The 23,977-nt window shown below is 43.8% G+C and overlaps 1 protein-coding gene across 5 annotated transcripts in view; it reads left to right on the forward strand.

The window, feature by feature from the left end:
- The window catches only part of ARHGEF12 (Rho guanine nucleotide exchange factor 12), a 91,470-nt gene extending 79,346 nt beyond the window's left edge, over positions 1-12,124 (forward strand). For 4 of the 5 annotated variants that reach the window (XM_083480913.1, XM_083480915.1, XM_083480911.1 and 1 more), the window contains 8 exons: positions 496-585; positions 775-851; positions 1,249-1,479; positions 2,701-3,162; positions 3,823-4,133; positions 5,823-5,895; positions 6,609-10,508; positions 11,221-12,124. In XM_083480913.1, coding sequence (XP_083337039.1) covers positions 496-585; positions 775-851; positions 1,249-1,479; positions 2,701-3,162; positions 3,823-4,133; positions 5,823-5,895; positions 6,609-6,619 — 1,255 coding nt within the window. In that variant the 3' untranslated portion in view covers positions 6,620-10,508; positions 11,221-12,124. Of the gene's footprint in view, positions 1-495; positions 586-774; positions 852-1,248; positions 1,480-2,700; positions 3,163-3,822; positions 4,134-5,822; positions 5,896-6,608; positions 10,509-11,206 lie in introns of all 5 variants that reach the window. The other variant, XM_083480912.1, reaches the window with a different exon arrangement.
- Positions 12,125-23,977: the final 11,853 nt, after the last annotated feature.

Below are 23,977 nucleotides of genomic sequence, written 5' to 3' on the forward strand. Positions count from 1 at the left end.
CTCCCTACTCTGGGTCCCTTCAGCCCTCATCCAGTAGCCACTTTTTTCTTTTTGACAACTGAGTACATGTACAGCAAAGCAGCATATGCTCCAGGAATAAAGAATTTCCTTTCGTGGGTTTGTGTGATTGTGACGGAGACCCTGTGCAGTCTTAGCTACTTGGCCATCACAGAGACAAGTCTTCTTGTTTCTAAGCTGTTTTTCCCTCTCTCCATACTGAACAGTCATTTATTGCTTCTGCTCACACACCAACCCTAAGAGAAGGAAAGAAATGTATGCAAGGAACTGGCAAAGGTAAATTTAGGCCGACGGGGGCAAACTGAAATGATAGGTTGAAAGAGTTGTGAGCAGCACTGAAACCTCTTGTCCCTGTGTATGAGAAAGATGTGAGGTAGAAGGGCAGGAAGAATCAGTTAGCAGTTTTGCTAAAACTCTGCACACTTCTTTTTCTTGGGCATCATGTTTTACACTAGTTCTTTTTTTACTTATCTACAGGTGGCAGGACCTCATAGCACGGATGGCAGGAACAGTGAAAGTTGGACGAGGTAGAAGCGTAATTCCATTTCCGCCGTCTGGGCCATGCGAGTAAGTTGTGTGTTTGCTTGTGTACATACACACAGGCACACACACTCTGGTTTTAGTATTGCTTTTCAAACTCCATGCATTATAACCGGGCAGGTTAAGAAAGAAAGAAAGAAAGAAAGAAAGAAAGAAGTTGTGGATGGTGATACCACTTTTTATGTGGTTGATTTGTTTTCTCTCTTTGGTTTGCAGGGAAGATCATGAGGAGGAAGACCAGCAGAAATTAAAGGAAGAACAAGCTACTCCTGATAGCAGCATGCAGAGTCCAGGTAAAAGTTACATGCTTGGTACTGGGTCCCACCACTGTGGCGTGAGTTACCTTTATATCTTTAATGGTTTATGGCAAATCCAAGGTTTTCTTTATTGTGAATTGTGTTTCAAGTGTTAGATGTGCACATGGCACAAAAGTCACCTTTGAGCCATGGTCCATTTATTCCTTCCAGGTTTGTGTCTCTTAATAGCCCAATGTACTGTATCTATTTATACTTTACTGTCTTCTGTCCCCATCTCCAGGACTAGAACCATGCGTGCATTTAGCATGTTTAATAGCAATGTCTGTATTTTGTTATAGCCTTCCTAAAGCTATAGGCTAAGAGAGATAGAAATTCAAATAAGGTATTTTAAGCAGTTTTGAGTTTGCATTGATTTTGGTGATTTGTTTGTTAGATAAAGATATGGGACTGGAGTCTCCTCTGATGGCGAAGGTTCAGTCTCCTTCAGCAACAATGTCTGAGAAGCTGGAAGAGGAGGAGCTCCTGGAGGCAGGCAGGCAGTTTGGAGAAAAACCAGCAGCAGAGTTGCTGATCAAAGAGTCCTCTGAGCACTACAGCCACACAAGTCCAGAGCACTTGTTCCAAAGTTCAGAAGAACGATGGGCATTGGATGCACTAAGAAATTGTAAGTAGCTGAGGATGTGTGGGGCCCAAGAGTAAGTGAATGGTGGATTTGATGGTACTCAACTGCTGTCCATTGTCTCTTGAGCTAAATGAGCATCACCTACCCATTTTGGGAGAGAGAGAGCCAAATATGGCAGAAAAGAGCTAGGTGCTGGCTGGTTGTGTGTTTTTGTAAAATACCTTTTAAAATGAAGTGGTTCTTTGGTACCATCATTAGTTTGGTGAATTGGTGGTGTATATAACATAAAACATAACATAACATAACATAACATAACATAACATAACATAACATAACATAACATAACATAACAACATAACATAACATAACATAACAACATAACATAACATAACAACATAACATAACATAACATAAACATAACAACATCAATTATTATTATATTATATTATATTATATTATATTATATTATATTATATTATATTATATTATATTATATTATATTATATTATATTATATTATATTATATTATATTATATTATATTATATTAATACAGTTTGTCGTACAGCATGTCTAAAAACATAATGAAAACATCAAGCGTTAAAAACCTGATACTAGGCTGCCTTCAGATCTCTTCTAAAAGTTGTGTAATTCTTTATCTCCTTGACGTCTGAAGGGAGGGCATTCCACAGGGAGCGCGCTCCCTGTTAAAAAAACTTTGTATTCTTTAAAAGCACCAGGTAATTTTCTCCACTTCCTAGATTGCCAGTTGGTCAAGATATACACACACAGGGATAAATGATGAGTTGATAAAATCTTTTGCCTACTCAACCATGCCTTATGTCTTTGAGAGGTGTCAGGAAGGTGAGGCTCAACCACCAAAATGTGCTTTCTGATTAAACCAGGTCTAGAGCATGAGAACAAATGAAAGGCAAGGGATATGGCTGCTGTGCTCCAGGTGTCTCAGAAAAGTACCACTCTACCTAGGCTGGGAAATGGGATGAGATTTGTGGAGGAGCTGGCAGCTGTTGCCTTGACATAGAGATGCACATGGCTGCATTCAGATAACATGCCAGTCTTTAGATTATTGTCTCCTGACATGTCTTACATCTTTCACCTTCTCTAAAAAGAGAAAAGGAGCTGGCTGCTGAGTTCGTGCCTTCTCAAGAGCACCAGTCTTTAACATTATCATTTATGTGCACAGGTTAATTTCAGTCGCAGGAGATGACCTGCAAGATCTGTGATGATTTTATGTTCCCTTTCAGTGGGCTTATTGAAGAAATTGCTAATGGAGCAGCTGGGCATGTCTGAGAAGGAGTCTCCCGAAGGCTGGCAGCATATTGCCAGGCATAGGACAATTTGTCAGAGGACCCAAGTGGAAAGTTGTGTCCAGAGAGGACTACAGTACTCGGACAATGACAAGACATCCATTTCCGGGGCCAGTAGGACACCCTCTGGCATGGGAACAAATAATTTTGGACCTTGTTGCAGTCATCGGACTTCAAGTGAATTCATGCAACCAGGGGACACTGTGTCAAACAGCAGTCAGTTAATGGACCCCTTGAGCACAAACCCAGATACCCCAACCACCGAGCCTGAAGTGATAGGTTCTGAGGATGGTGGAGAGCACTTTTTTGATGCTCGGGAAGCCCACAGCGATGAGAACCAATCAGAGGGTGAAGTGGCGGAAAGGAAGGAGGAAGAAGAGGTGCAGTTGCGGATCTCAGGTGAATAAATGCCACAGATGTGTAAGGCTGAAATGAAATATTGCTATAATTTGGGCAGAGCTCTTAAGACGTCAGTTCTGATGGCACATATCATTGTGAAGGAAGATGTGTGCATCCACTGTATCTCACTGGTTGTGAGAATGCATATAACCTTAACCTAAAAACCCTGTGGGAAGATACCTCCCAGTACATCAATTCTTTTTTTTGGGGGGGGGGCAGGGGGCCTACATCATCAACCATTCAAGGGCAGTGTTCCATGGAAGAAATTTGTAAGAAATTTGTACCTTCACAAAACTTAAAATGATGTGTTCTTGGCTGCAAATACTGACTTTGGCAGAAGAATTCTGCAGAGGGTTCATATTCACAAATCCAGGTTCGTGTCAGGAGCCACAGGAGAGATGGGGTAGCTTTCTTACCATGAATTCCTGTTTCATCACAGTTTAACCCAAAGCACCTGAGATTAGGGAGAAGAACCTCCAGAGAGGTTTGAGTCCAGTCACGTACTGAATGCATCTTGACATTTTTTGCTAAGGCTACACCAATTGCATACTTGCATGGCATGCACTGGTGTTAGGGGCAGGCACATACAGTATTGTTGCTGCCATCTTAGATGAGCTGCTCTTATCTGGAAGCGTTAGTGTTAAGATGTTGTCTTCACAGGAAATTATTTGATCCTTGACGGATATGGCACAGTACAGGAGAGCTCCACAGATGAGGAGGTAACCTCGCTGGTTCTACAGTGCACTGCAGGCAACAGCACAATGGACTCTTCCCACCAACCACCACCATCTCTGCAAGACACCCGGACAGACGGAGGAAACTTGGCATTTGCAGAGGAATTAATGGCCTCCCACTGGGAAGCTGCTAAGGAATCCTGCTCAGGTGTACTAAGGCCTCCCTTCTCTGTGGAGTCTTGTGCCCTGATAATGCATTACATCCAGAAGATAGAAGCCAACCTTGAACACTTAAAGGTACAGTATGTTCTTGTGTAAATTTGGCTGCATTTCTTTTTTCTAAAAACATGCTTAGAAAGTGGGGAATTGGGAACAAAAAGGCTTCCTGGGGAACAAGGCATGCTGAGGATTTGTATGTGTTTTATTTTCTTCACTGATTTTCACTGTAGCTTTTCAAATTGAGATTGGTGGTGAGTTTTGTTCCACGACCAAGAGAGTTCAGTTCAGTTCAGTTGAGTTTTTCAAAGGGAAAGAAATGAAAACCTTAAGGTAATCCTGGAGAAAGAGAAGGCTTCATGTGGGGAATGTGAATGAAGGGAAAGAGTGATTTTAGGATCCAGTATTGTGAGGTATCATTCAAAATCTCAGGCAGCAAGGAGGCAGGGGGTGGAGCAGAAAATCTAGAGGCTAAGATCAGTTTCCATTTACTGAAACGAGTGTGTCAAAAGCCACAGTTTCAGGTGAGAACTTCTCTGTATCTTAGAGGCTCAAAGAGAGACAGGGACACTTTAGATCTAAAGTTGGCAAGCTAAGGATTTGGCCACAGTGAAATGAAAGTACAGGAATCAAAGTAGGGGGAAAGATGTGAAGACAATGCAGCACCTTGGGAAGAAGGGCTGGTTGTTACATGATGGAACCAGGACTAGGGCAGTGCTGTCAGAGGCAGGCCAGTTCCTTACAACCAACTGGATGGCTCTTGCAACTTTTTAACAGTCCCAAGAAACCAAAGAGTATTGTGCATCATGTGCGAGTCCAATATGAAGCACTTGTTTCTTTGTAAATCGTGTTGATTTTTTTTAATAATCAAGCGGTGTACACATATTATGAAATAAATGAAATAAGGGTTTAAGGGCTTATTCTCTACAATCTGTTTTTTATCCTGGCACCAACCTGAATAAAGACAAAACATTGCAAGATAGAGTCCAGTGATGAGGGAATTCAGCCTTTGCTTCATCACACTTAGGCTTGGCTTCCTGCTGCACCACAGATGGATAAGGTGGAGCAATTAATATGTTTCATTTTTCCAGGCACATGATTGCTCCTGTGAGTGATGCCATGGGCATAGGCATAGGATGTACACATATTTATAAGTCAGACTTCCTTCCTTGTCAGCTTTGCACTGTGGCTCAGAGATACTCTGCTCACAGATTACTAGGAATGTGGTCCTTCTGAATAAGACAGGAATTTTCATGGAGCGTGAGGTTGACATGTGAAAATGCAACATTGGATTTGACTTGAGAGTCTTCCTGTGTCTCTTCTCCATCTGGGAAATGTGCTCAGTGACTTTTCACATTCAGGATGCTAGAAAGTGCAGAGTTTTGCTAGCCCAGTAATGATTGTGTGAGAGTTGCTTCAGGAAGATATACAGAAGGCAGACAGGCCAATGCCAAAGAGATGCTAAATTGGGATGAGTGGGGTTCCTGTGGTGCAAAAATGGCATTGCTCACTTCTGAAGCATTGCCCTTCTGTCCTTGATGGGCTGCTGTTTTCATCTGCTGCCAAACCTGCAAGACCTTTTCCATATCTGGAGAGAAAACAAGTAATAGCTTGAAAGAATAGGAGAGGTTCTCTCATCACTGGAGTTCTCAGTGATGGAGGACTGAATCTGTTCCAGAACTTGGCCAGACACAGTTTCAGTGAGTCTGATCTGATTGCCTGTCTGCAAGTGAGCCACAGATCAAATGTGTGTTGGGTTGTATCTTCCAGGAAGTGGAGGAGAACTATGCTACTCTTCTTCAACAAAGGCTGGCTGGAACAGCCCCCACAGATGAGCACTCAGGTATGCCTTCCCCATTCCCTGGGCACCTTCTAAACAGAAATACAAGGGGCAACAGTTGTTAATCTTTCTTGCAAAAGTTTTTAGAGCTTTCACTGCAGCTCCTGAATTTTCAGGAAAAGTTGCTGGCTATAAAACATTCTAATTCAATACCCGGGTTTGCTGGCATTGTGCACCTTTCTCTTAGTGGATTGTATGGTATAGGAGGTGCTCCCTCCCTTGCTGCTCAGCACTCAGTCCACTGATAACGTGATAGTTCTAAGGGCCCAACAGAAGATAAGCTGATAGCTTATTTCAGAGTTATTTTTCCATGTTCCAATGGTCATAATTTACAAGCTGACCTGCCCCACCCAGTGTAATATGTTCATTCTTCTGACATTTTTGTAGCCTCCTATTTGTAGATATGAGATCTCTTAAGAAGCGTACAATTCTATAGGCACTTTTACCCCTCTCCTGCATTAGCGTTAGTTAATACAGTGTATGTATCTTCCATCTCAACACCTCATGTTCTTCTTGCAGCCTCAGGGAGCAGACAAATGGAAATAATTGTTTGTGTTTTGTCTTCGGCTCACATATAACTGTTTAGTGCAGAGATGCATTAAAGCACCAGAGCATGGATTGTGCACCTGCGATAGAAACACTTGTGCATAAGATCCATAGTGCTTAGCTGCTACTTTATAATACTGCATTCTACTTCTTTCTTTCTTTCTCTTTAGATAAAAGTTAGTCAAGCTTCTCGGAGGTTGGATGGAAGCATCGGCCTCGCATTGGCACCTGTCGGCTTCTGCCTGGACTCTTGCAGCATGAGGGCTCTTTCCGTGGACCATCCAAGTGCAGCAGAGTGGGAACTGGGGGGGTTGGGGTGGAGGATGGTTTCCTTTTAGGCCTCTGCACTAGCTTGTCAGGGAGAGGTGGTGATTTTTTTTCTCCTCCTTTGCTACCAGTAATTCTTTTTGATTCCAAACAAGAGGAAAGAGAGGAACAAAAAGAAGAAACCAAATGTATAAAGCTTTGGGTGTAGGATATATAAAAATGTATTTAGACATATACAAAAAAAAAATCAATGTATTTATTTGACTTCATTCCATGTACTGAAAGCACACTTTAATTTGTATTTTATTAGGCCCCAACATCCCTATGCTCCTGGACCCACATTCAGGGCTGCTTGTGTGTGAGAGCGTGTCTTGACTTTTCACTGGATTGGATTCTGCCAGCAACCAGTCCACTGCTCAAAAGAGCTTCGCCTGCAATGGTCCCCCGCCCCCTGTGCAGTGATGGTATGCCATGCTGCACACAACCAGGCACTTGAAAGGTTGGCAGCCTTTGGGCTCTCCTTGCAATGGCACCTGGTGCTTTGACAAGGAGATGAAAGGCTTGGGATTTTTACTTTGGCTTTGAATTCTCTTTGAAAGCAGTGAGGTGGGGCAAAGAATGTGCCTGCTAAGTCACTCCTGGTTTGAGCATCTTCTACCACTGGAGTTAGCCACAGGTACTCCTGAGTAAAATCCCAGGTATGTTCGACACCCAGAGGTGTGCTTTGTTGGCCATTGCATGTGCACGAAGAGTGGGATTGGTTTGGGGTGGTGGGGTTTTGTTTTGTTTTTTGCACTGTTTGTGCCAAAGTGCTCTGAAATCACACTGGTTAGCTCAGAAGCCTCCATGGGAGCAGCTCTGCAGTATTTTTCCTAATAGGAATTCTGACATCCTTGTGTTTTGAAACTGAACCCTGTCTAAGAATGGAAATTGAAAGCTCACAGCACATACGTAAAAACACTGGACATTCCAGACTGGTTACCGGAAGTGGTACAAGGCTGGGTGCTACCTCCATGAGACAGACCGTTCAGGATGCAGCTTCTTCCTTTCATTGCAAGTGGCTGGTCTTTTTTTTTCTTTTTGCCCCGCACCAGGTTCCCAAATCCTGGCCTTTTTTTTTTTTAACAACTCAGATCTAAATGTGCCGAACTCTAGAAATCCCCGTAACTTGTGTTCCTCATGTTGAATGTGCTGCGAAGTGTGGAGAATTTTTCTTTTTCTTTTGTTTTCTCCCCCTCCTTCCAGCGTGAAGGTCATACTGCCTGCTCCATTAACACAGAGACACATTTTCCCTGTAGCTATAATGGCAAAGAATCAAAACGCTTGTTGTTTCCCAGTCATGCGAAACACAAACCTCTTCTTCCCTTAGCAGGAGGAATAGTAGTACTAAAAATGGGCAGGCTGTGCAAGGACAAATTTTAAAAACCTCCCCTTCCCTCCAACCGCCAACATTTTGAAACCATGAACTGATGTCTGTCAAGATGGGGAGATAAGATTTTCCAGAAGCAAGTTGTACGGATTGCCATCCCTCGTCAGTGGCAGAAAGTGCCCCAAAACCAAAGGGTCTCCTTCCATATCTGCATGAGCTTCCTTTTATCAGTGCCGTTCTGAGTGCCTCGTGGATCTGCTTGTTCCCATTTCATAACTGCTTGATTCTATAATTTCACGTTGTTTTCCATGTAAAACTTCTATTTTGCCACCTCTTGGCATTAGGAAAACTAGGTGTGCCTGAGTATGGAAGATAAACATGGACCTTTTCAGATTTTAAATAGCCCCTCTTTTTTACCTCTTAGCTATGTAACATCATGCTAGCAACACTTTTACATTCCCTTTCCACAGCCCATGTCTAGGACGATCAAGAAATCACGCTCACAACATGGACCTCTCCCTAGCATGAGTAGCTTTTGAGCAGTGGAGAGTTCAGATTTCCACTGCAGATTGTTGTTGCCGGTCTCTTCGCTGCATTCTGTGGCAGGAGTCCCAAGATCATTGTCTGCTGTAGCACTTCCACTATAGATTTGACCTGCAGAGGTGTCTGGCAAGATATTGCTTCAGCATCTTTACAATATGCCTCTGGGTCAGGTTGCCAAAATCTCCTGAGGATCAACCTGAGAAAGGAGGGCATGCAAGGCGAATGCAGGTTTTGTGGCAAAGCCTGAAGAGTTCTTAGTCATCCTTAGAGGATGTGACCATCTCTTTACCCCCACCCCGGGAAGTGAAACAGTACTGTGCTCCTGTCCTTTTGGTGGTGTTTGGTTTTGTGTGTTTTTCAGGCTTGTTCTTATGCCATGTTATGCAATCTCCTGTTAAGGGCATTATTCAGCTTATAAGAAAGAGAAGGTGGTGAGAAATGGGGATTGTCCATTGCTCCCAACACAGTATCCTAAAATCACTGGGGATGTCTTAACTCCCTAGCGTGTCTACTGTACAACAGACCCCAGGCACAGATCCATTTTTGTGAAGAGGGTCAACACTAAAATGCACTTTGCGGGGATTCCCATTGGTTTTGGGCGTGTGTGGTCCCCCCCCCCTTTTTTAAATGTGCTAGAATAGCCATGAAAAATTCCAACCAAAGAATCCTTTCCTGTCCTTCATGTCTGGCTGTGAACATTCCCTTCTTTAGACTGGACAGTAGTATGGAACAGCCTTTTCTCTCTCCTTTCCTCCTCCCTTGCAAAATGAAAAACAAAACAAAACCACAGGCTGAAAAAAGAAATAATGGAATATTTCATGGACAAGATAACATTATGTTGGCTCCACTGTACTTTTTGTGTTTAACCTGGATTTATAGAAGAAGATTATTGCAGGGGGTGGGGGATTCAAAAGGCAAAGGCCTCGATCCAGATGTCAACTTCCTGCACAGCCTGCTTTTGCGTCATTTGGACCTGGTCTACACATGAAGCAGAATGAGTTGATAGAATGCCAATAGTGGTAGACTGGACTGTTCTTTCTTTTCTTTGGGTTTATTTTCTTTCTTCTGGGCTGTCTGAGAGCACAAGCAGCGCAAAGCTTTAGATGAAAGTTGGGATTTCTTTATATACCACTCAAATTTTCCAGTAAAAACAGAAGGGCCAAAGCAGTCGTCTCTGTTTGCAGTGCTTTTGCTTTTATCTGCTTTTGGTAACATTAACTCCAATTCTTGTGATAAATCAACTCTTAACTGCCACATCTGAGGGCCTGGTAGACAGTTTCTTTCTCTCTCTCTCTCTCTCTCTCCCCCCCCCCCCCCCCCGTGTTGATATTTTTAATGTTTTCTCTGAGGCACTACCTATGCCTGTACCTTGTTGAGTTTATTTTTTAAAACTTGCAGACCATTCTTTCTTTGCACTGTAGGTGGGTGGAATATTGTAAAATATGGTCCCCGGTCCAATCTGGGACTTTGCCTGCAGCAATATAGATGATGATGATGATGATAAGTTTGGATTTGATATCCCCCTTTATCACTACCCGAAGGAGTCTCAAAGCGGCTAACGTTCTCCTTTCCCTTCCTCCCCCACAACAAACACTCTGTGAAGTGAGTGGGGCTGAGAGACTTCAAAGAAGTGTGACTATCCCCAAGGTCACCCAGCAGCTGCATGTGGAGGAGCGGAGACATGAACCTGGTTCTCCAGATTACAAGTCTACCGCTCTTAACCACTACACCACACTGGCTCTCTTAGTTGGGAAGCAATCACTATGATTACAATGCAGTTAATAATTTGGCTTTTAATAATTTGCAGTTAATAATTTGTAAAGATATAAACTGAAACTGTGTCTTTTCGCTCATTGTGACAAGCAAGATGGTATTCTTGCCTTGGACTTCAGCAATAATAATGATAATAATTTATTATTTGTACCCCGCCCATCTGGCTGGGTTTCCCCAGCCACTCTGGGCGGCTTCCATAGAAACCAAAAATACACTAAAATATCATACATTAAAAACTTCCCTAAACAGGGCTGCCTTAAGATGTCTTCTGAATGTCAGGTAGTTATTTATCGCTTTGACATCTGATGGGAGGGCGTTCCACAGGGTGGGCGCCACTACCGAGAAGGCCCTCTGCCTGGTTCCCTGTAGCTTTGCTTCTCACAATGAGGGAACTGCCAGAAGGCCCTCGGCACTGGACCTCAGCGTCCGGGCAGAATGATGGGGGTGGAGACGCGCCTTCAGGTATACTGGGCCGAGGCCGTTTAGGGCTTTAAAGGTCAGCACCAACACTTTGAATTGTGCTCAGAAACATACTGGGAGCCAATGTAGGTCTTTGAAGACCGGTGTTATGTGGTCTCGGTGGCCGCCCCCAGTCACCAGTCTAGCTGCCGCTTTCTGGATTAGTTGTAGTTTCCGAGTCACTTTCAAAGGTAGCCCCACGTAGAGCGCATTGCAGTAGTCCAAGCGGGAGATAACTAGAGCATGCACCACTCTGGCGAGACAGTTCGCGGGCAGGTAGGGTCTCAGCCTGTGTACCAGGTGGAGTTGGTAGACAGCTGCCCTGGATACAGAATTGACCTGCGCCTCCATGGACAGCTGTGAGTCCAAAGCAAGAAGATACATTCACATATTCATTTTTTAAAACACTTTCTGCCAGAGTTGAGAATGATTTGTGAGCGATGGGATAGATAAAGAATCCTTTGATCCCTGGGAAGGAGCAGGAGGGCTACTCACATCCCAGGGCTCTGCTTCCTCATCCTCCCCTCATTCTGCTTGGTGTGTAGATCAAACCTCACTGTGTAAACGCTGTAGTAAGGGAGGAGGAAAGAATACTGAGTCTTCTGTGCAGAGTTTTTAGCATGGCAGTCCTGGGCCCAGTCGCCTAGTTTGACGCTGCCACCTGCTGTTAACCTACCATTTAAACATGCAAGGAATGGGGTTGCTAGGTGGCACTTGCAGACATCAGGCATATAGTACTTGTGTGACCAATTCCTGGAGTGGGAGTGGGCGGGGGTAATTCCTGGGCAATAGGGACCCTTGATTCTTGACAACCAAAGCTTGAGAACAGCTGTGGCCCTGGCTTCTGGGACTCTTCCATGGTTGTCTAAGCATAAATGTTCCAACTTGATAGAAAGCTCTTTTTGAGGTGGAGGAAGTTGTTGGTGTTTGCTCCTTGTGGTGTTCTCATCTGGAATATTGGTGCATCTTGCATCTGATGGATGGACTTGACCCCATGCTGTCCCCATTTCAAAGAGATCCTTCAGTCCTCCTCCTCCCTCCGTCCCCAGATGCCAGCTGATAAGCCAATGGTCTCCAAAAGGGATACTGCAGCCAGAACACTACACTGCTCTTTAAGAATAAAAAAACAAAAAAAGAGTTGTTTTGAAACTTCCTTCCTACTAAAAATGTATTTTATTTGTTCACTATACAATCATGTACTCCTTTTAACCGGTTTTACTTTTAAGGAACACAGGAACAATCTGGAATTTGAAATGCAAAAAAGAAAAAAAGAAATCCTCTTAATACCTTGTATTTTTAACTGATCATGTTTGAATGTTTAAGAAAAAAAAGAATTTATTGTTCTAATTATCCAGATGTATTGTATGTTTGTAAAATAGCTCTTATTAATTAGCTGATAAGGTGGTATGTTTCTGGAACAAAATATTGCTCATTTTAAAAAAGAGGTTTTGTTGGGTTTGTTTGTTTTTTTGGAATCTGGGAAATAGAAAATTAAAGCATTCAAATGCCAGTAAATAAGCTTAAAGGAACCCAAACATTTGACTATGGTATTTTGTTAAATCCAGAAGATTCAAGTTCACACTCCTGGAGTAGACTAATAGCCTGGTGGACCAGTGATCTTGTCAGTCTGCACTGATTTGGCAATTCCATGATAAAGAACCCCCTTTTCTGACATCTGAGGCTATCAGATCTATTCTCAGCTTACAGAGAGCACGCAACAGTCACAAAAGAATGCAACATTTCTGACTTGTCTTTTGCTTCTCAGGCACAGAACACTCCTCCCCTGCAAACAGAGGACTCTTCTGCCAGTTCCATGAGATTCAGTGTAATCCTTCAAACTAGGAGAGTTTCAGCACAAAACTGTTCATGCTGAACTGTATGTGAACTGTAAAATTCGTTCAGTTTATATATCATCCTTTTTCTAAAGATCCCGGGGCAGTGTACAACATTAAAAATATAGTTTACTACTGCTACTGCTAGTAGTAGTAGTAGTAGTAGTAGTAGTAATAATAATAATAATAAACATTCACAGAAAAATAATCACAATTATCTCTTGCTTTGAGAAGGGAGCATGAAAACCCTAGTTGAAATGTCAGAGGAGAAAGCTGGATAGGGTCTTTATTGGCTCTGAATTTTTCACTTCTGGCTATTGTTGCATATTTAATTGTCCCCCCCCCCTTCCCCTTCCGTGACTTGAGTTCAGATTTGACTGAATAAAGTGCCACATGTTTCATGGCCAGCATCTGTGCCAGGCATTGTGCCTTGTCCCCCCTGACAAATGGTAGTTTAAAGTTTTTGTGCCTAGCTTCTCTTCACTCCAACTATGGATTTATATATTTCTGTTTTGTGGATTGCTTGCCTCTACACCCAAATCTCTGGGACTGTTGAAGGAATTGAAACCTTCCTGCATTTCCCAGCCGCCACACAACATCCATACAAAACTCTGCTATTTACTTGCATTGTAATTGCTAATTGGAGTTCAGTTATGCTTTTCTAGCGATGCGTTTTCGGGATTCTGTTGTCTTGGGAGATTGTGCACTGCATTTTTCTCCTGACTACACAGTTGTAATGGCATTTTACTTAAGATAAACTGATGCAGATGCTGCCATCTGGGTCTTCCTGAAGCCGGGCTTCCTATAAACTAAGATAGGATTGCTTTGAAGAAAAGCTTAACTCGTTAATTTGGAGGTGATCTTGTCACAGGGTGACCTTGCTTCCTATGGCACAGGGTGACCTTGCTTCCTATTCAGGGCCCCTTCCTGGATGCTCAGGAAAGAGGACATGTGGTGGTGGGGAGTTAATGGATTATCTAGTATCGAATACTTCAAATGGATTTGTATTTTTTCTCTATTAAGACTCAACTTGGCTGGTTCTCAGACCGTGGGGCATTGGCTAGCGAAGAGTCTGTGCCCTGCAGATACACTTTGGGTGGTGCAGCTTCCATAAGAAGAAGCAAACACTTGAGAAGTTTGGACAAGGACTAAAGAGCAGAGGGGTAGGAGGGAATGGGGAAGATAGCTTGGTTCTGAAAATCATGCACGTGTTAGGAAGCTTAGATGGGCAGGAAAGCTGGGAGATAGAAGAAGTGAAAGATGACAGACTCAAAAGGCAGTGAACTGAGAAGCGAGACCCGCAGGGGAAAATTGCATTTGGACAGCTGGAATAATACTTGGGATTCTAAACAGTTTATGCTCAGTACCTTTTAAAGGGCAACTTGTATTCTCAAAGCTATGCAAAAGCTATTCTTTGTAACATTCTCCGACCCAGCTATATCAGTTTCAAAACTGGTAATTTGTAATGCAGTTAAAGAGCACAGGTGTGGAGCTATATTTCTCTGTTTTCCCATGTTCCCAGCATTATTTTGTGTTATGCGGAGTACAGATATCTCTATCTTCTCATGCTTGAGCTGCTGAAAAATGAATTGCTTTATTGGATTTTGTCCTTAGTATAAGGGGACACTGGAAAGGTCCAGTAACTTGTTACATTGCCTTAGAAGCAGATAATTTCAAGATAGCTGTCATTCATGGCAGCTAGTGAGTTTTCTGGGCCAGTCTTGCTGCCGGTGAAACCACATGCTTCCAACTTTATAAAGAAATTGACAGCATTTTTTAAAATGTTGAGGGCCTGTCTGCAGTTCCCCAGAATGACAAATGACTTTCCTTAAATATTAATGATAGTTACTCAGCAGTAAATGCAGGCTGGTGCTTGACAGGGGATAGAGCAAGCTGCTCTGAGTTGATTTTTCTTTTCTCTTTTTATTATGTTTTCATTTTTCAGTTATTTGTTTAGGTAAGTGGATGCCTCATTGAAGAAACAGATCCAGCTTTGAGTGTCCTAAATTTTTTAAATGCTAATAAATAGTTATACAAACTGTCCAAATGAATAAAGAATAGAGGGAGGGGAGGCATCCACAACTCTTCATTTTGATGTTGGCAGACTTGAGGCTTCAGCAGTGGATGGAAAACAGAGGAGACTGATAAATACTTATTGAGTTACTCAGTTATTATTAATTTATTCATTTATTTGGTTTCTTACCCTGCCCTTCACCGTAAGGTCCCAGGATGATTTACAGAGACTTAAAATTCAATATTAGAAGCAGTGTAAAACAAATTGCCTTTTCAGGGATATGGTAGATCTTGAAAACATGTGTTTCCACTACAGATGGCCCAGGTACAGAGGTGTATCTTCAGAATACAATGAAAAGTGTGGGTTGTATCTAACGTCTGCTCAGAGTTGAGCTGTTGAAACTGGTGGACCTAGGTTAGGCGTGCCTAATGATTTCAGCGTGAAATCTGAATAGGTGTAGGAGATGATCCTATATAATCAAGGTGCCAGACACACCTCTGTGAAAAGGGAATTCCACATTGTAAGAACTGCCACATGGAATGCAGTCTCCTGGATCACCACCACCCCAAACTCTTGAGGGTGGTGGAACTACCAAGAGTTTTCCTGTTGGCAAGCTTCTCTGGTCCTTCAGACTCACTGGTCCAGACCCATTTTTGCTCTGGAACCGGCACCCTCCAACAGCACAGTTGCGCTGTCTGTGAAGTTACAATTGTACGTAACAAAACTTGCACACGGTTCTCTTGAAACTGAAGGACCTTGTGTTTTCAGTGTTCTTAAATGCTTGGTTTTGGAGCACACAGAACAACTCCATCTCTGTGTTCTTCTCACAAGCTTTCTGCAGAGTGATCCTAAGTGCCAATCCGCACAAAAGGTGAGAAGACTTCCCAGTGGCTCAAAAGCTTCCCTTTCCACGCTGCTGCAGAAATACTAATGGGCCTTTGACCCACCCACCCACTGTGAGATATTTGCAATGCAGTCAAACCAACAATGTGTGTTTGCTAGATAAGCACATGATAGGAGCTGAAGCCCAAAGAGCTTTCTTGTTAAATTTGCTAGAGAGAACTCTTGAGAGCCATTCCCACTGTGTCCTGTCCTCTATCCATACATCTAATCGCATCACCTGGCTGAGCTCTTCCTCTTTGACATTTGACCTCATTCCAGCAATGTGAGAACACCTGCATGTCTGAGCTCCAAACTCAGGCTACATTTTAAGCTAGACTTGAGTATGCCTTTGTAACTGGTTTGCCATTTTAAGCCTGCCTGAACAAAGTTGCTGCACCTGTTACTTTTCAGCAAGTATTCTGAGTGAGTAAATGTTATTTTTACCTTTTACAAGATTGCATGGAGGAAAGGGGGAAAAGCCAGGAGAAGCCACTCTGCCTTAATTCATCCTGGATTACTTACACTAAAAGGCTAAAACTAGCTTGCCTTTTAAACTGCACTCTGCTGAACTCACAAACGTGGGGAAGGAAGGGTAATATCTAATATATCCTCTCCGAGCATCTATACACATCCCTATACCCACTGCCCCCACAACTGAACCACTACGCAATTACCATTGTAGCATTTCTGAGCCATGGAGAAATCAAGTGTTAAAATAAGCCAGCAAATGGGCACAAGGCCAGTTTTGAAGTTCTTACCTCTTCCATTTCCAAATGATCTTGAAATGCCCAGAGAGTCCCTTTTTGGAGACCTGTGAAATACCATGCCTGGTCCTACTCCTGACCTGTACCTAATGGAGCCGGGCTTTGTCGTTGGCCTCTTGTACTGCATCATTAAAACGAAGCAATAAACAGTCTGTCTCCCTCTCTTCCAGCCCAAGAGCTTCTGTTTAGCTCTCCTCCCCTCCAGCCCCAAGCAGCTGGGATTTTTACAGCTGCAAATCATCAGCCATGCTTTCAGATATATAAAACACTCCTAAAACCTCTCCAATGGTTTCTCTTTTTTTGCTGGTTTGTTTGTTTCCAGATGCCTGCAGTTTATTCAGTATAAAGTATTTCTCCTCTCCACCACCTCATCAATGTTTTAAGCAAATATCAACAAGGAAGTTAAGCAGGTCTCCCTGGAGCAGGGTGCAAATCTACATTACTGTCAGCTGTTGGGATGGCTATCAGATAATTCATATCTGAGGGTGTTTCTTGGGTCAGTGCTAAGAAAGATGGGCAGTATCTTTCCTTTCACTAGCATATAATTTGCTTGCCAAAAGCGTTGTCTATTTGTCAAAACTACATGCATACAAAAATGTCTTTACATTATGAGTAATTAGCACTAAAAAAGTTGATGAATTTTCATGAGGATTTATTATTATTATTAATTGCACAGTGCTTCAGAAATGTGAACAACTTAATTTAAGTTTGGAAAAATGAGAAACTGGGAGAAGCAGAAGTGTCAGATCCCTTCATCCCTGCCTATAACTCAAATGAAGCACATGCAGCCCAAACAGCTGCACATTCTTTCCCTGTTTGCCCCTTCATCTCTTGTTCCCCCTGCGCCAAATTTTAGATTGGAGGCTCCTCTGGGCAGGGACCTGTGCTCTTGTACTTTGAAAAGTGCTAAGTACACTGATGCCACTATTTAAATAAAATTGTAGTAATCCTAAATTGTATGCTGCACATGAAAATGCTCCAGTTTTCAAGAACAGCTGAATAGCTCAGCTGGTTGAGCATGAGACTCATAATCTCAGGATTGTGGGTTTGAGCCCCAGGTTGGGTGAAAAATTCCTCCATTGCAGGGGGTTGGAATAGATGGCCCTTGTGGTCCCTTCCAACTCTACAATTCTATGGAAAGGTTAAGGTTCTCCTCTGCATTTCAACAAATTGGGTTGTGTGTGAAAACTGTATCAGGCTAACTAACTCAAGGCTGCAAGCAGTATAAATTATACTAATTCTTGCCTACTGCATAATTCAGCTCCTGCTGAACATGAGGAATGGACAAAGAGTTATAGGCACCAAATAATGCTTGTCTCCAGCACAATGGAAATATTCATAAACCATCTTGGACAAAATCCTATTGCAAGTGAACATTTCATGGCACAATTTATACAGAAGTAGACGCGGGTGTCGCTGTGGGTTAAACCACAGAGCCTAGGACTTGCTGATCAGAAGGTCGGCGGTTCGGATCCCCGCGACGGGGTGAGCTCCCGTTGCTCAGTCCCTGCTCCTGCCAACCTAGCAGTTTGAAAGCACATCAAAGTACAAGTAGATAAATAGGTACTACTCCGGCAGGAAAGTAAACAGCGTTTCCGTGCACTGCTCTGGTTTGCCAGAAGCAGCTTAGTCATGCTGGCCACATGACCCAGAAGCTGTACGCTGGCTCCCTCAGCCAATAAAGCGAGATGAACGTCACAACCCCAGAGTCGGTCACGACTAGACCTAATGGTCAGGGGTCCCTTTGCCTTTATCTTTTAAACTGATAGCATTGTCTAGGGGTCGGCAAGGTTTACCTCGTCTGAGCTGGTTCACTCCAGCGGAGATCCCTCTTTGGGCCGCATTGCGCGTGTATGATTTCTGGTGTCTGTGTCTGTGCAGGTGCCATTCCCGGCATCTGCACATGCGCAGACTTGATTTCTGGCACCGCGGAAGTGTGTCCCGGTGCTGCACTGGTTTAGTGCAGCGTGTGGGGACTTACCGAGCATGCAGCTTGGTTCGGGGGCAGCTCGGGGGCCGGTCAAATGATCCCGGGGGCTGCTTGGTTGCTGACCCCAGCAACCATCTATAGTCCATCTATTCTAGAGCATCATCAACTGCACAGTGTACCCCAGTTTCAGCCAGCTACTGTTTACAGCTTGCTTTCTGCAAACAAAAAGCACCCAGGACATCCACTATCTCGATAGATTTACAATGGTACCTTGGGTTAAGTACTTAATTCATTCCGGAGGTTCGTTCTTAACCTGAAACTGTTCTTAACCTGAAGCACCACTTTAGCTAATGGGGCCTCCCGCTGCCGCCTTGCCGCTGGAGCACGATTTCTGTTCTCATCCTGAAGCAAAGTTCTTAACCCGAGGTACTATTTCTGGGTTAGCGTAGTCTGTAACCTGAAGCGTATGTAACCCGAGGTACCACTGTATTGGTTCTGCCATTTTAGGTTGTTTATTTGTCCCAACCAAGGTAGCATCTTAAAGTAAACAAATAAAAAAATCTATCCCAATTGAAGTTTGTCTAGGGAAGCAGATAGAAGGACCTGAATAGAGTTTTCTTTCTAAAAATGAATAAGAGCTCTGGACATAAAATATTTTTGCCATTTTGGGGTGATTTTTTTGTTCCAGTCAAATGAAAATGTTTTTAGAAGGGGGAATCTCACATTCTCCCCCCCAAAAAAAAAACAACAACAACCCTGATACGAGAAAGCAGACTTAAAAGGCATCACATGCATGGATTTGTTTGGGGAGCTTTCACTTTAAATCAGATTTTTGTTTAGGGCAGTAAAATAGCCCCCCCAAACAACAACAACAACATTTGTGCAAGTTTTTCTTTGTGCCTGTTAAATTCTCCAGCTTCTGATATTTTACTTCAGGTTGCACCCCCACTTCAAAACCCTTTTTCGCACTTAATACATTGAAAGCTGATGCCGAACTCTGCATCCCACCCAAATTTTGTGCTTCCACAGAGCTGTAAAATGCCTTTTTGTAAACTGTTTTTGCTTTGTTTCTCTGTACATTTGTTCACACACACACGCACTTCCAATTTCTTGTGTGCATTTCAAAGAGGCTTTTAAAAATGACAGTTTTTATTTCTTCTCATTACATAAACGAGGCAGACAGAAGTAAACATCTTTTGATGAGAGTAATTACAAGGCCGCCAGCACCAAAATCAGAAAGATTTGTACAGATGTCAGCTGGAGGGGGGGGGGGAGAGATACATTGCAGCCAGCCATCTGAACAAAGTAAGTTTTGTGTGTGTGTGTGTGTGTGTGTGTGTGAGAGAGAGAGAGAGAGAGAGAGAGAGAGAGAGAGAGAGAGAGAGAGAGACTCTGCCTGGACTCTTATGGATCTTCAAACTGTGTTAAAAGCCTGGAGCCTAGACTGCTGATTTCCTCTGTGATTTTAGGTAGTCCCTTAATAGCTCCGTATCAATTTCTTGGCTGTAGGTGCTGTAGGTGGGAGATGTTAAAGTTTAATCACCTTGTTCTCTCCTTCCCCACCCCCCTGTGCAGAGGTGGTAAATTGTTCCTAGACTGTACAACTTCAGGTTGTAGGCACGAGAGTCCCACAGTCGCACAAATCTAAAAGCACTCCCTATACATACAGCCCTACAGTGGATAGGAGCCTCTTGCACTGATAGGAAAATAGGGTTGTCACCTTTGGTTGAGCAAAATACAGGACAGGGTGGGGATTGGGGGGGGCACACACACTCTCATGACACCAAATCCTCTCCCACTTTGTGGAGGGGGGTTCCTTGCGTTTGGCTTCCTGCCTCCCTCACCACCCTGGTCCCACTGTTCGCCTCAATTCAAGTTGACGGAACAGAGGCCAGGGATAGATGGTCAGCTCTCATGGGCAGCTTGAGCCACAACGCCAGCTTCTTGCCCAGGGGTCAGCCAACCTTTTCAGCAGGGGGCCGGTCCACTATCCCTCAGACCTTGTGGGGGGCCAGACTATATTTTTTTTGGGGGGGGGGAATCCCTATGCCCCATAAATAACCCAGAGATGCATTTTAAATAAAAGGACACATTCTACTCATGTAAAAACACCAGGCTGGCCCCACAAATAACCCAGAAATGCATTTTAAATAAAAGGACACATTCTACTCATGTACAGTGGTGCCCCGCAAGACGAATGCCTCACAAGACGGAAAACCCGCTAGACGAAAGGGTTTTCCGTTTTTGAGCTGCTTCGCAAGATGAATTTCCCTATGGGCTTGCTTCGCAAGACGAAAACATCTTGCGAGTGTTCCGTTCCCCCCCCCCGCTTCCCCCCTTTTTCTAAGCCGCTAAGCCGCTAATAGCCTTTTAGCCGCTAAGCCGCTAAGCCTTTAATAGACGCTAATCCGCTAAACCGCTAATAGCGCTAATCCGCTAAGCCGCTAATAGGGTTGCTTCGCAAGACGAAAAAACCGCTAGACGAAGAGACTCGTGGAACGGATTATTTTCGTCTTGCGAGGCACCACTGTAAAAACATCAGGCAGGCTCTACAAATAACCCAGATATGCATTTTAAATAAAAGCACACATTCTACTCATGTAAAAACACCAGGCAGGCTCCACAAATAACCCAGAGATGCTTATTAAATAAAAGCACACATTCTACTCATGTAAAAACACCAGGCAGGCCCCACAAATAACCCAGTGATGCATTTTAAATAAAAGGACACATTCTACTCATGTAAAAACACTGATTCCCAGACCGTCCGCGGGCCGAATTGAGAAGGCAATTGGGCCGGATCTCGCCACCAGGCCTTAGTTTGCCTACCCATGCTCTTGCCCATGTTGGTGCTGGAAGAGAATTGAGGGAAGAGGAAGAGGAGGGAGGAGGCCTCCAGCAAGGGAGAACCTGACATCCCTCTACTTAGTTAATGTCATTGTCCCAATTATTTATATTGCTTTGTTTCTGAAATTTACCCTTCTGTAGCTTAAGACTGTTAGACCTAGTCTTGTTTTCTGGAGTGGCAACCAACAACTCTTTGCTCTCTTCTCCACAATAGCCCTGCAGGCAGAAAGCTAGCATGTAAGGAGGGGACACTGTATTCTGCTGTTTTCATTGTGAAGTGAGCTTTTAATATCTTTGTACAAAGAAATAGGGAGCAATGTTAGAGTAGGGGAAAGAGACTGTTCAGAAAGCTGAAGGTGTTCCACTTTACCTGTCTTAACCCAAACACAGACCCATCCAAGCAAGCTGAGTTGCCCCTTAACTTTCCAACACCCTTTCAGATTTGTTTTCCTGTTATTTTATTAGATTGGCTGTATTTCTGCAACCCTCAGGGTTTTTCAGAGCATGCTGATACCATGGCTAAATATGCAACAACACTCACCTCTGAACTTTAGAAATAGAGGGAACAATAAAATCTGTCTGATTTCTTTAGGTGTACTTTAAAAAAAGTCCAATTGATTAATCTGTTAAATATCACAACACTAGAAATAATGAGCTGTGTTAACATCCAGAGCAGCTAGCAAGGGCCCCAAACAGAGCTGAGTTCTAGTGCTGGTTTGGGAGATTAAAAGCCCCCCCCCCATCTCCTTTCATAATCATGAAAAAGAAAAGTGTACAAGCTTACAGCAGTGCTTTGTACCGTCCCAGACGTGCCTATTTTTGCCACGATTTACATCTCTGTCTTCTGTAAAAGAGGGACAGTAAACACGGGGCTCATCAGACATTAAGGTAAAGAGACCCCTGACCATTAGGTCCAGTTGTGGACGACTCTGGGGTTGCGGCGCTCATCTCGCTTTATTGGCCGAGGGAGCCGGCGTACAGCTTCCGGGTCATGTGCCCAGCATGACTAAGCTGCTTCTGGCAAACCAGAGCAGCGCATTTACCTTCCTGCCGGAGCGGTACCTATTTATCTACTTGCACTTTTGATGTGCTTTCGAACTGCTAGGTTGGCAGGAGCAGGGACCGAGCAATGGGAGCTCACCCCGTCACGGGGATTTGAACCACCAACCTTCTGATCGGCAAGCCCTAGGCTCTGTGGTTTAACCCACAGAGCTACAATTTCCATCATCCCTGACATTGGCTAGGGTAAGCAAAGCTGATAGGAGTCACAGAATCATAGAATCTTAGAGTTGGAAGGGACCCAAAGGGACATCTAGTCCACCCTCCTGCAATGCAGGGATCTCAGCTAAAGCATCCATGACAGATGGCCATCCAGCCTCTGCTTAAAAATCTCCAAGGACAGAGAGTCTTGGTCTAACAAAATCTGGAGTCCACCACATTGGCTTTTCTTGCTGCAAAAGCTGAATGATCTTTCCTTTTTGCTCCCTTCCCTGCAGTGGAAACCATGAAGGCATTTCCCTAAAAAGGTGTGTGTCTTTGGTCCTTCTAATTCATCCAAGCTTGCTAGCGCCACTCCAAGAAATACACATAATTAGGCAGTAGGAGGTGGGCGGGGGAATGAGAGAGAATGGTTTACAATGCCTATTATGTACTTCACTGCACCACAATTATTCCCTCAAATCTGTTCCTGCCTATAAAAGCATGCCATTTGGATATGCTAGCAAGAAATCGCCATGAACATTGGTGGGCAGGCAGAGAAGAAAGATTCCAAAAGGCCATTGCTGCAGCTTGTATACAGTTAGGTATCAATTCACACATATGCATTATCCTGGCCCATGTTTCTCCATTTGCCTTCTCTACCGAAGCCTCACTGAAGTAAGAGAGGGCAATTTGCTGGCAATGTGTTTTTAAATAGGTGTGCAGATTACCAAAATAGGTGCCTTTCCATTTCCTTTTGAGACATGGGAGGGAGTGGGGAAACTTGCATGCTATCTGGGCTCCCACTCTCAGACACAGTACTCAGATTCCTGCCCTTGATTATTCCCAAAGGCTTTATTCCAGAAATTCAGGTCTCTATAGGTCTCATGTGAGGCAGGGGGAGTAGCCCAATATACATAGATGGAAAGGAGAGGCCATCTTGAATGTTGTCTCCTTTTTTTATCTCAGTAGCATGCTGTGAGTTCTACAGTGCATTTGTTTGTTTTCAAAATTAAAAATAATAATAATTTAAAACATTTCTACCCCTTTTTTCATCTCAGTAGCATGCTGTAAGTTCTACAGTGCATTTGCTTGTTTTCCAAATTAAAATAAAATAATTTAAAACATTTGTACCCCACTGTTCATAGCAATTCCAAGAGGGACTTACTCCAAGCCAGGTAAGCAGAGCCAGCCCTACCATTAGCCATAGTTAGGCAGCCACCTTGGATGGCAGATGCTAAGGTGGCTTGCAGGGGGAGGACCATAGCATGTTGGTAGACCACCTGTGTTGCATGCTTAAGGTTCCACATGCAAGCCCCAGTATTTCCAAGCAGAGCTAGGATCGTACCTGGTTTGAAATCCTGGAGAGCTGCTGCCAGCCAGTGGAGACAGTACCAAGCTTAATGGAGCAGTGGTCTGACTTAACATGATGAGACACCTTCCTAGGACCCTCATCTCCTGTGCTTGCCTGCTGCCCGAGGGTACCGTGGAGGATACTGTCCCATCGCCACCCCCATCATCCAGCCCGGACACTGAGGTCTAGCATTGAGGGCCTTCTGGTGGTTCCCTCGCTGCGAGAAGTGAGGTTACAGGGAACCAGGCAGAGGGCCTTCTCGGTAGTGGCGCCTGCCTTGTGGAACGCCCTCCCAGCAGATGTCAAGG

This window comes from Podarcis liolepis (genome assembly GCF_965112155.1).
Source record: "Podarcis liolepis genome assembly, chromosome: 16".
Classification (NCBI taxonomy): Eukaryota; Metazoa; Chordata; class Lepidosauria; order Squamata; family Lacertidae; genus Podarcis; species Podarcis liolepis.